The 12,896-nt window shown below is 38.1% G+C and overlaps 1 protein-coding gene across 3 annotated transcripts in view; it reads left to right on the top strand.

Annotated features, from left to right (window-relative positions):
• The window catches only part of PI4K2B (phosphatidylinositol 4-kinase type 2 beta), a 35,824-nt gene that overhangs the window by 20,130 nt on the left and 2,798 nt on the right, over positions 1-12,896 (top strand). For 2 of the 3 annotated variants that reach the window (XM_043544568.1, XM_043544569.1), the window contains 6 exons: positions 2,729-2,882; positions 5,651-5,718; positions 6,346-6,445; positions 8,192-8,325; positions 9,915-9,974; positions 12,666-12,710. In XM_043544568.1, coding sequence (XP_043400503.1) covers positions 2,729-2,882; positions 5,651-5,718; positions 6,346-6,445; positions 8,192-8,325; positions 9,915-9,974; positions 12,666-12,710 — 561 coding nt within the window. The remainder of the gene's footprint in view (positions 1-2,728; positions 2,883-5,650; positions 5,719-6,345; positions 6,446-8,191; positions 8,326-9,914; positions 9,975-12,665; positions 12,711-12,896) is intronic. The other variant, XM_007058101.4, reaches the window with a different exon arrangement.

The following is a 12,896-nucleotide window of genomic DNA, read 5'->3' as shown; positions in this document are numbered from 1 at the left end:
GCTTAGTCCCTGCTCCGTTCTCTGGCCCTTGCTCCCAGACACCTGGGGCTGCTATTCCCTGGAGCTGCATATGCAGAGGCATCTTGGCAGCATCCATTGTGAGGGCAGTGAGTGGGAGCCAGTCCCAAAATTTGCCTGTAGCATCTGGGGGATCCATTATCCCTGTCTCCCAGGGTGCAGCGGGGGTAGGGATAAGAGATCCCCAGGGGATGATGAAGCACACTGTACCCCAAGCCCTGGATATGCACTTCACCATTCTGCAGCTGGCAGCAGCCAGGTTGGGTGGGGAGGGTGTTTGTGTTTTTCCTCTGGCATCTACATTTTTTGTCAAACTTCCAAACAGACAAACAAATACAAAAAAAAAACCAAATGAAAACACCTTCATTGAACATCCAATTGTAAAAATTAAGAATTGCAAAGTTTTATTTTAGTTGTTTGATAGTCCTGGAGACCAACATCCTAATTATCCTCCAAACTGGTGCACGTGGGCATTTTCCTGGCAATGTGACTCAGCCTAGAGGTAGAGAGCCCAGTTCAGATGAGGCAGCAGTTCAGTATAAAGCCTTCTCAAACTGTAGTCATTATACTAAGCCACCAAAGGAGCTAATTATGTAGATTACGTACTCCTTATGGGAGTCCCATCAGAAGCACCGCCACAGTTAGGAAACAGGGTGGGCAGTAGAGTTTCCCACAGTGCACCACATTCCTAGGGCTAGAGTCCCAACATGGGGGAGTGGGGGCGCAAGGCACTTCGGGATATATTTACTTTGACTTGGGTGCACTGCAGTGTGGATGCCAGGGCCCTGAGTTCAAGCACAGGTCAGAAAATTCTTAGTCTAGGGTTAAAATACAGTGTAGATGCTCAAGCCCAGGGTTCCCTGACACTAATCAGCTGATTTGAGTCCCACTAACCCTAGGTTTACATTGCTGTGTAGACATGCCCCTATTCAACAAAAAGACTGCCAGCCTTGGCTAGCTTTAAACAAATTTCTGTCCACAAAGCATATCAGATATTATCCCTTTATTTAAACATATTTTAAAATCTGGTGACTTTACTGCATCATTTTGCATCTACACTTTCTACCAAGAGCATTCTAAAATTTACTGTCTCCACACTGTATTTGTTCTTTACATCTTTCCTTTCTTCTTCTAGGTATTTTTTCCTGCCTTGCAGTCTATTTTCCCGTCAGTATCTTTTCTATATTGTATAATAATTGTTCTCTCTCTTCCCCTCCATCTTTTTTGTGGTGTTTTCTCATCCAACTGCCCAATGTTTTCAGTCATTCTCACTTAGTCTGTCGTTCCTTTCCTCTCTTGGTTTCCCCATTTGTACATAATGCCCACCTTCATTTTATGTTATTGACTCTCCTGTCTCCCTGATCAAAGCCTCATATACGACTTCATCACCCATAAAATCATAGACATGCTCTTCTTGCATCCCCAAAATCTCACAACCATGTTCTCTTGAAAATCAAGCAAATGCACACATGCGGGTTCCCCCGTTATCTGCTGACACGTGCAGGCTACCCACAACAGCACTCCATATGACACTTGTTAGGCATGCATTTCCCAGAAAGTCTCTGTCTACTTACATAGATGCATAGCAACATGCAGCCTTTTGTTCTGAACACAAGCACAGCCTCTCTTTCCTCCTGAGTGTTCTTTCTTTGCTGTGTGCCCTCTCTCACATGCAGTCCTCTTTCACACAGTTTTCTTCTTCCTCAGATACTATTGTGGAAATGATTTTTGGGGTCATGAAAGTCATACAGAAGTTCTCTTATTTTTAAAAAGTGTGCTAGTATTGTTGCTGCCAGTTCTCTGACTCAGACATGAAAGTTGCATATTTGTGAGAATGGAGGATTTTCTCTAGTAACTTAATGTTCTGGATGAGCTTATTATGAAACACTGAACCAAGCGTCACTGATGTTCACTTTGAGCAGAACAGCAGCTTTAGTAGTGCGTAGTCTGATTTTCTTGTTGCCCCAAAGGCTGTTCATGACTGTGAACATTCAGTCCATTGGACTGTTTTGTGCCTAGTAAATATAGAGCAAATTATTGAACAGATGTAGAAAACAGATGTTTTGACTGGTGAAATAGAAGAGCTGGGACATTTCAGGGATCCCAAAAGAAGTTCTGAGATACCAAGATCCACATGAAAAATGAGGACTGGTCTAGAAATCAGGGTGTACGCATACAGTCACTTTAGTCAACCTCTGTTGCTTCCAGTTACTTCACGACTGCTGTGAAACATTTCTGTTTTCCTTTTGCCATCTCTTGTATGGCTCCTGAAGTAGTTCCAGTTTGATTGGATTGAACTGCTTTCAAATTATGACAGTAGTAAAACTTTTTAGTTGCTGCTTTTCTTTCAGTAAATTTATATCATGTATCAATATGATTGCTATGTTTTGTTTTTGAACATTAAACTATTCTTTTCTGACATACTACTTATATGCAAACTAAGACTAGAATGCTGTTCTGGTGTAGTACTCTAATCATAAAGAACTCTGAAATTGGAAATAGTTCAGTTGTATTTCAACTTATAAAATGTGGTTATCTAGAAATTGGAAGCAGGGGATTATTTTGTAGACTTAATATTTCATGTAGCTTACTCTGAGTAGTACTGTCAAACACTTTGTGTTCAGAACTCTTTGTGTTCAGTTCTTTCAGTTAACTTTTAAACTTCACCTATTTGATTACATTTTCTAAATGCAGGTTCTTAAAATTGCAGGTTGGCTCCTTCCAGCTGTTCGTTGAAGGATATAAAGAAGCTGAGTACTGGCTCAGGAAATTTGAAACTGATCCTTTACCTGAGAATACTAGGAAACAATTTCAGTCACAGTTTGAGAGATTGGTTGTTTTAGATTATGTCATCAGAAACACAGGTATCTAACATACTGTCCCCCAGTTTATATCTGCTTGCTCATTCGAGTCAGAAAATAGTGCTGAGTGAAAGTAACATTCTTCTAATGCATTTCACATACTTTTCACAAATCTGAAACTCCTTTGCAGATGAACTTGTGAAATCCATTGAAGCTACAAAAGTTTTGTCTTTGAAATGTATCAAGTATCATAGCAGCCATTTAAGCAGTTTTTGGCTTTTGTAAGGCACACTGAGGGCTAGAGCAATATGTAGCAAATCAAGCACACAACCCCAGCCAGCGATTAGCCTTTTGATGTGAGTTGGGGATATTTGCTCTCCGGTCCCTCTTCCATTACTAGCAGAGGGAAGTCTCCCAGGATATGTGCTTTTACCTTCCACTTTCCATATCGTAGCCAAGCTGTGAGGGACACACTGGGGTTTCAAGACCACTTAACTAGGAAGAGGAGCAATATCTGCTGCCAGATCTTTCTGCTGAGTGGAAGAAGATGGCAGCCCAGTTGCATATCACTTCAGAACTAGTCCTATTCAGCATGAGCAAGCCCTGGAGGAGAAATGTGAACTTTGGCCCTCAGCATCTCATGCTGGCCAAACTTCCTTTTCTGTAGCTGGAGGCTGATGTTCTGTTGCTGGCTATGTAGGTGCCCAGTTTCCTCATGAGTGTGAAGGTAGTTGGTATGGACATTTCCTCCACTGCTTTGCCAGTAGTGGGTTCCTTCTTTTGCTCTTCTACAGGTCCTACCACTGCAATTTCCTCTTTCCTTCCTCTCCCCACCTACCCTGCGCAATTAGGAATGTAGCAGGAAAGCCGGTTGAGGATATCTCAAGGAAAGCCTGTTGAGGATGCATATCACTTTAAACTCCCTGAAGGAAGAAAGTACGATGATAATGATATCATTGTGCTTTCTGGTCAGTGTTACGGTTTGGCAGCCAGTTTCCAAGCTTGATCTCAGTGTCTCCAGACTTTTACAGATTTTTCATGATCTGCGCCATATTACTTTAAGAGAATAAGTTAAAAACCAAACATGTAAAGCAGCATCCACACAACCAAATTATGTACAAAACTAGCAATAGTGGAACAGTAAAATGTTCAAAGTTTGGATGCTTATCCAAATCTATGAAGAATCTAAATACACCACCCCTCTGTCCCCACAAAATCCCCTTCTACCCAGCAGACCCTGTTAAAGAATTTACAACATACCATTGTGTTTTTCTGGTAGAGAATATCCTCTTAGGAATGAAGATTGTCTTCTATTCCCCTCGTCTCAGCATCTTTGGGTAGACCTTTACTCCTGGTGAAATTGTACACCAACAAATTAAAAATTCTGTGCACAATATTGTAAAATTGTGCATATTTTATTTGTCAAAATACAATATAATCATGCCAGTTTCAATTATTTTGGTAACATTTCAAAATACAGACATACTTGTTGTCTGTTTTGTTACATGTCAGCAAAAAAGACTCAGGAAATGTTTTTTGACAAATAGATTCCTTATTAGTTATATTAATACAGAACTTTGAGTAATAATTCATTTAAACTACAATAAATAAATGTATTTCCTGCACCCCTCAGAAGCGGTGCAAAGCTTCGGGGAGTCAGGGCCAATGGAAGAACCAAGGGGAGAAGGAAGTAATTGCTGGGAAGGGGTCTGGGAGCGAACCTGGAGGGTTGTGTTTTTGTTTTGGGCTTTTTGGGTGGGGGGGTGGCGATGGAAGGGATTTGGGGAGCCTCCTCCGAGCAGACCGTGGTTGACCCCAGCCTCTCCCATTCAGTCATGCACCTCTGCCCTTGTCCATATGTATCACTGAAGCCCCACTCAGCCACTCCCACTCCCCCTGTCCCCAGATGGCCCTGCACCCCCTGGCTCAATGTTCATCCCCTGGCTCAATGTTGTCACCCCACTAGCTCCTGTACCCCCACCCCAGTTTGTGTGTCCCCCCCAGCAGCGCTGTGTGACCTGCTCTGTCATCCCCACCATGTCCTGTGCTGCCTCCACCTGGCCCTGTGGGCAGAGTGCTGTGAGGAAGACAGTCTCTGACATCCCCCTCTCTGTGGCTGGCTGCTCCGGCCCATGAGCCAGCTGCCCTCTCTTTAGCACCACATCAGCCCTGGGTGGGCGAAAGGTGTAATTGCAGCTTCCTTTGCCTCCCCATCAGAATCAATTGAGGATTGATATTCGGGGGGGAGGAATCTGGAAGGGACGTTAATTCTGTGCTTGTGCAGTGGCGCAGAATTCCCTCAGAAGTAGACCTTTCCCCTTTGTGTGCTTAGCTAAATTTGTTAAAACATGGATAATCTTGGAGGAGGGCCTTGCCCTTTCCCCACCAGCAGCCCAGAGCCAAATTTCTGCTGCTGCTACTGACACTTCCGTCCTCCTCCTCCCCCGACTTGATTGGCGAGAACATACACAACATAGCCAACTTATTCTGGGAAAACAGGTTAAAATGAATTCTGCTGACGTTCCTGATATTACATGTTTGCTCAGCCAGTAAGGGAAGCTGAACTACTAGTGCATGACTCTACACAAAATTTGAATTAATAACATGAAAAATTTACATCTTTCCAGTTAATCTAATACTAGTTTTTTTCACAAACTCTAAAACACGTGTATTTTGATGGAAAAATATTTTTGTGAATATTTTCCCTTGTCCTTCTAATAAATATCTTCAGTTTATGATAGAAACAAATTGTTTTACAACATTATTTTAAGATCAGCTAATTGTAAAAGACTTGCACGTCCCCACAACAACTTTTGTTTTCCTTTTTGAAGACAGGGGCAATGATAACTGGTTAGTCAGGTATGAAAAGCAAGCTGATGATATTGATCTTTCAGATAAGGTAAGAAGAATTTTTTTTTCAAAACTAGTCAGTTGACTCATAAAATTTGAACAGTGTAGCTGGAATGCTGATGCACAGTGTGCCTTAACTAGGAATGTGATAGAGTACTCCTGGTGAAATATGTGGCTATATCCTTCTGGTCAAATTAAATTACAGAGTGACCTGGATAAAACCATTAATGAACTTCATATTTAACTAAACTAAACAAGTAGAAGCAACATTTTGTAGCACATGTGCTTTAACAATAAAGCTGTCTGCTTGCACATAAATGCAGTATCTTAGCTACTTTATTGATATGCTCTGTTCATCTAATACTTAATCTTGGTTTTGTTGATTTAAATTAGATCTTCAGGCTGTCTTGATGTAGCTGCTTTTGGTCATTTATACTGTTTACAGAAGCGAATAAATGGATCCAAACCTTATGCACCTGACTTTTGGCCTTCGTTTTGAGTACTCCCACTTAATGCCTTCATTTTATTTTATTTTTTTTGTTCAGTCTAAAGCACTTGTGGTGTTGCTAAACCCGCTATATTAAAAAAATAATAATGCAGTTTACTGTATACTTAATTTTGTGTATATCTTATCGATATTTCAATTACTAGTAACTTGAAAATGTTCTTATCCTAGGATATCCAATGGACTACTAGTAAAGAACCTGTTATTAAAATTGCTGCAATTGATAATGGTTTAGCTTTTCCCTTTAAACATCCTGACGAGTGGCGAGCATGTGAGTATTGAGTTCTTTAATCTTCAATTTGAGGGAATAATTGTCTTCAGGTGGTATTTGAGAATACTTACAATATTTTCACCATATTAACTTTTGTTTTTATTGAATAATGGTGTATTTTTTTCCCTCAAGAAAATAAGCAAATACTGAGTGGCTTTTTACTGTTTTTGGAATGTGTTTGTGCTTCATAGTCACTCACTAGCTGGTTTTTCACCCCACCAGTAATGGATGGTGACTAATAGGATGCATTGATATGAATACCTACTTAGATATGTGGGGTTGGAAGGGATTTAGGGATGCATCTTTCATGTGCACTTTCTGCTTGCTATGATAGAATTTCTCTTGAGTGCTAAAATTCCCAGATTATTTCTATAAATGGGAATGGTCCTATTTCTTCCTATTACAAAACAAGCTATTCTTCATCCTTTTGTAATGTTTATTGAAATTAGTAGACAAATACAAAGTGACATATAACTTTAGCCTTATTCTGTTGTACGGAGGTTAAGGTAACCTTTACCTGGGACAGCAAACTTAAGTACAGTGGATGCTGGTTAATACCAATACCAATCTTAAGTTTTGGTTAAGAGCAACATTTTGCTGAGAGTTGATCCCTAATGGGATTTGGCTATTGGCCTGGGGCATGCTGCTTATTAACACTTTTTGGAAGAAAGGCAGGCAGACTTGTGAGGCTGCAGCCAAGGAAGGAAACACTGGGATGTGCCAGGCCCTGACCACAGGCAGGCTTGCAGGGCTTCAGCCAGGGAAGGAATGTGCCAGGCACTGGCTGCAGGCTGGCTTGTGGGTCTGCAGCCAGGGAAGGTATGTTCCAGTGCTTCCTTCCCTAGCTGCAGCCCTGCAAACCTGCCTTCTGCTTATGGGCAACTTCCAGTTAATGTAATTTTTTGCTGAGAACTGAGATGTTGTTAATAAGTGGAATCCACTGTATTGTGATACTAAAATTAAAGAGCATTACTATTTTTCTGTTCGGTATAAATTTTATTAATCTCAGCATATAAACTTCTTTAAATTGGACAAGATTGATGCAATTCTACTTCTAAAAATAAAATATCTATCTCAGTGTGGTTCAAAAGCCTTAGCTCTGGGATGCAGAGCTGCTTTTCTCTAACTAAAAAGCATTATATAATGTACATAAACTTCATCTTACGTTCTTTCACAGATTATAGGATTGAGAAAAGACCCTTGTTATAGTTAATAATTTTTATTTTTCAAGCTATTTTTAAGAAAATGTCTTAGTAAGTTAAGATTGATCTTTACTTAAAAATTATAGATTATATTTTTAAATCAAATCAACTATCTGGAAGTAGTTTTATTTGATCAAATACAAGACACTCCAAGACAAACTATATAACTGATGGGGAGATAGGGAAAGTAGGGACTTTTATTTTGGAACAATTAACCTTTTTAATTTTTATTTGTTCTAGTAAATATTTGTTGTGACCCTAATTACCTTTTAAAATGTCTTCTGTAGTCTCTTAAAAACTAGAGCCTTTACAGCAATCAAATTTAATTTGTAATTACAGGCAAACACAGTGAATGTAATAGTGACAAACAAATTTGGGAATATTATATATGTAAATAACCTTTGGTAACTGCTGACTGACAAATGGTTTCATGTTTTGATACTGAATAGCAAGTTATTTCCTAAGATTTCTGCCCAAAGCAGATCATTTGATTCTAACTTCTACCTGTTAATTAATCAAGAAATTGAACTGTTTTTCCCATTAGATCCATTTCATTGGGCTTGGCTTTCTCAAGCAAAAGTTCCTTTTTCCCAAGAGACCAGAGATTTGATTCTCCCTCGTATTTCTGACATGAACTTTGTACAGGATCTTTGTGAAGATCTTTATGAACTGTTCAAGGTGAATCAGAATTAATTTTTAATTGAGAAGGGATAGTTAGTTGAGTAGTATATGTGGAAGGAAAACTTAATTGTTAAAAGTTAACTTAGAAACTTGTATTACTTTACTTAATTATTTCACAATATGTGATACTACTTATGCTTTACCACTAATGTTAGGATGGCAAAAGGGGTACATAGGCTGACATAGTAGTCATACATCCCCCTTTGTATATGTATGGCCTTGTATTGTGCATGAAAGATTTGAAATTGTTGGTAATCAACTTTACTGATGGGTAATAGCCTCCTTTGTTACACTTAAATTTTATATAATCAATTAAAAAACACTAAACTAATAACTAAAACATGCATTTAAATATATTTGTCACTTAAGATGCCTGGCAATCTCAATTTCAATGCACTTGAAATAAACAGTAATAACCTGGGGAAAAAGCTTCACTTACTGTAATATCAGGTATTAGTCCAGCTGGTACATATTTAAAATATTTCATTTTACATGTGCCTTCAAAGCGATATTAAAACCTGTGTCATTCCATTAATGAATGGGCTTCCAGACAGAGGTTTTGTCAGTTTCATTTTAAGATATTCAAACTATATAGTTGTGAATACACACACACCTCCTTTTACTCTGTCTATTAAAGCACTGAACACAACTGTAATCTTAGTAAAGGGGACTTATACAAATTCTAATCTTGTAAAATATGAACATTTATCATGCTGAATGCTCCAGATGACCATAGTGAGGAAGGGGGGAGGGTGCACAACTTGCATTTCTAAAAATGCAATTCTGATTGGAAAAGTAGAGTCCTGAAACACATTCATTAATGTAATTTTGTATTTGTCTGACTTAAAATGATTAAAATACCACAATCAAAATTGGCACTAACTAGCACCCATTGTTAGTCACAGCAGAAATGTGAAGGATTTAATGAATCTGGAGACAGACCTGTCCTTTTTCCCATATAGGTAGTTTCTGCACATTGGGGTTGAGTAACATTTGTGAAAAGGGGATTTTAAGCTTGCACAGTTACTGCTCATGCTGTTCCTCTTATGTCTTAAAGGGTACTGTCAACAGAAATATTCCACTTATACAGTATCTGAAACTTTTTACTGTTATAGGTAATACCTAATTAATTAAAACTGAAAGACAATAAAGAATCTTTTTTCAGTTACTTCGCGCAGTTTATAGCTCTCTATTTTATAGTCTGCTTCCCGGTTTCCCTTATATTGGTCACCCTGTGTGGTTCTTTCACACAGTAATAGGTGAGAGACATTTTAAAATGCAGTTTCAAAACTACAAAAAGAGAGAACTGGGGACAGGTGTAGTATCTGAAATTACTTCTAATTCACTTTGATGTTGACAGTGTCCAAGTCCAATCTGTCATCTTACACAGCTACTATACTTAATTTTATAATTGCTTTTGTACTTGGAATTTCCTTCCTAGTTATGGTTTGTCTCAATCATAAACTTTAAAATTTTACAAAAGGTCAGTTAAATTCTTAGAATAAGATTGTGTTTCCAAATACATCTGGTTTTAAGAATGGTAAAATGTTTTGAAAATAACTGCTCTGTTTTTATTTTGAATAAAGACCGATAAAGGATTTGACAAGGCTACTTTTGAAAACCAAATGTCAGTGATGAGGGGACAGGTATGGCTGATTTTTAAATTCCTTATCATGACCCATTTAAAAAATTTTACCACTTAGTAAGATATTTAAATAGTTGCTGTATTTCTTAATAGTTGCCTGATTTTTCAGATATACCTGAAACTAACTGCTGTTAAATTGAAAGGGAGTTATGGTGATTAATATCTCTGAAAAATCTAGCCAAATGGCCATGAAGACTGAACTTAATGTTTCATTCCTAGAGGTTGTTCTCATGCATTAGGATAGAAAGGAGGCAGCAGGGAAGCTTATATTGATGTTGGTCTTTCTGTCTGTGTTTTACAGCTAAAGAAATTCCATTTCTGATGCTATTAATTTAGGATCTCTAACAAACTCTATAATAATTCAAAATCAAAGCTTAGTAAAAGGGTTTTATGAACTTTCAACAAAATATAGTGAAAAACTTTGATTAATAAACTGTATTTAGAGAAACCAGCATACAGCTAAATCAGCAATTGAGAAGCTGAATTAAACTAGCAGTTAACTTGAGATAAATGTGAATGCTGAGGAAACAACACCTGACCTTAACTGTATGTTTATTTCTTGAAAGACAGTTTTGTGAAACCTAGCACATAAGTGTGTGACAAAGCAACAGGAACTCCTTACAAATCATTCGTTGTACCACATGCTTACACCTTGGGATTTACAAATTGAATTGCAGTTTAACTGAAATGCACTTAATCATAAAGTATAGAATTCTATGTAATGGTTTTATTGAGACTGAATTCTGATCAAAATGCATACTTTTTAGTATGATGTTTAAGCAGTGAATTATTCCAGTTTGAGTAGTTTAGCAGTTTATGCAAACATAGATAAACCTGCTTCCCAGAATTATTGAATGAAATATCAAAAGGATAATTTCTTTCCACCGGTCTTGCGCTGGAGTACTAGACAACCTTCTTTTTTAGCTGGCTTCTCTAGCATGTAACAAACGGGTGGTTCTCATTTTGCATCAATCTTTAGTTGGTCGGATCGCTTTGGTGTTTATTTTTAATATACAAGTAACCCTCCTGGAGACCGAAGTCTCTGCCACCATAACTTTAGAATATTACATTTTATATTAGCTATCCAGTCAAAACTTTGTAAGCCAATAGATCTCCCACTGAAGTTACTATTTTAAGTTGAAGTGCTATGCTAGTCTGTGTGCTAATTAATGTATGACTTGAACATAAGATTTGCTTTGACAGAAAGTATGTCTTGTCAAGAAAGGTGATTTGATTCTTTTTTAGGAGATTTACAAGTTTGCGGGTTAAGTATGTTGCATCTATACAGTTACCTTTGACTTTTGTGACGCATTTGACTTAGTACTGTATAACATTTTATTTAAAAGGGGCACTATAAAACCTAGAGCACACATTGAATGGATTTAGAACTGGCTCACTGACGGATCTCAAGTAGTTGTCATTGGGGAATCATCATTGAATGGAGGTACTTTTTGAGGGGTTCCACAGGGATCAGTATTAGGCCTCATGTTAGTCAACATTTTTGTCAGTGATCTGAAAGTAAATATAAAAACACTGCTGATTCAAATTTATGGATGGCACACAGACTGGTAGAAAAGGCCGGTAATGCAGAACCATCTTGATTGCTTGGTAAAGTGGGCCCAGTCAAACAAAATGATTTTAATACAGCCAAATGCAAAGTTATAGGAATGAGGAATGCAGGCCAAATCTACAGAAAGGGGGGCTGTATCCTGGAAAGCAATGACTCTGGAAAGGATTTAGGGGTCATAGTGGACAAACAACTGAACATGCGCTCCCATGCAATGCTATTGCAAAAAGGGCTAATGCAATCCTTGGAGGTAGGGAAGTGAGTTTTACCTCTACATAAGGAATTGGTGAGACATAATGGAGTACTCTGTTCAATTCTGTGTTCAGCATTTTTAAAAGAATGTTGAAAAACTGGAGAAGGTACAGCAAAATGCCATAAAAATGATTGAAACTGGAGAAAACTGCCTTGTAGTGAGAGTCTTAAACTAAACAGATTGAACTCTTTATCAAAAAGAAGATTGAGATGACTATTAGTGTATAAGTACCTTCACAGGGAGAAGAGAAAGGGCCCCTAAATCTAGCAAAGAAGGGCATAATAAGAACCAATGACTGGAAGCTGAAGCCAGACATTTTCAAATTAGAAATAGGTTATACGCTCTGAACAGTGAGAATGATTTAATCACTGGAACAAACTACCAAGGGAAATGATAGATTCTCTATCCCTTGATGTTGTTAAATCAAGACTTGGATGCCTTTCTGAAAGAGATGCTTTAGCCAAAAACCAGTTATGAGGCTCAATACAGGGATAGCTGGGTGAAATTTAAGGGCCTGTGATATATAGGAGGTCAGATGGGATGATCTAGTGGTCCCTTCTGGCCTTAAACTCTATGAATTTGATTTCCTTGAGCTCATGATCTGTCTGAACAATGCAGAAGTTATGCATGTTCAGTTTTACAGTGGCATTGTACAGGGTTAATCTGACCCCTTTTCACAGAAGTCCATGGCATTGATACTGCTTTCCTGCTCGCTGAGTCAAATATGGTTCTGGTAAATTAAGTAGCTCTTCTGGCAAAAAAGCCAGTAAAAGCATATTTGTCAAAATGAACTGTTAGGCCTGGTTTCTGAAAGAACTTGTGAAAGAAGTTTGGTGTGTGGACATATAAAAGTCACATCCCCTTCTTCACAGAGTTTTATCGCTGGGAAGTATTCATCAAGCACCAAACTGATTCAAGTGAGTAACCTTCTCATGACACGCCGGTAACTTGTCATTGAAAATTGATTATTTAACAAAAGAACTCTGCAAAACCTTTAATTTAGAATCAAGACAAATTCTAGTTTAGAAAAGCCTTTTTTAAAATAATAGAGATCCAGCTAAGATTTTACTGGTCAATACCATATTCCCTTAAGAATTCTTAGA

This window comes from Chelonia mydas, chromosome 4 (assembly GCF_015237465.2).
Source record: "Chelonia mydas isolate rCheMyd1 chromosome 4, rCheMyd1.pri.v2, whole genome shotgun sequence".
Lineage (NCBI taxonomy): Eukaryota > Metazoa > Chordata > Testudines > Cheloniidae > Chelonia > Chelonia mydas.
This window is presented reverse-complemented; position numbering and strand designations above follow the sequence as displayed.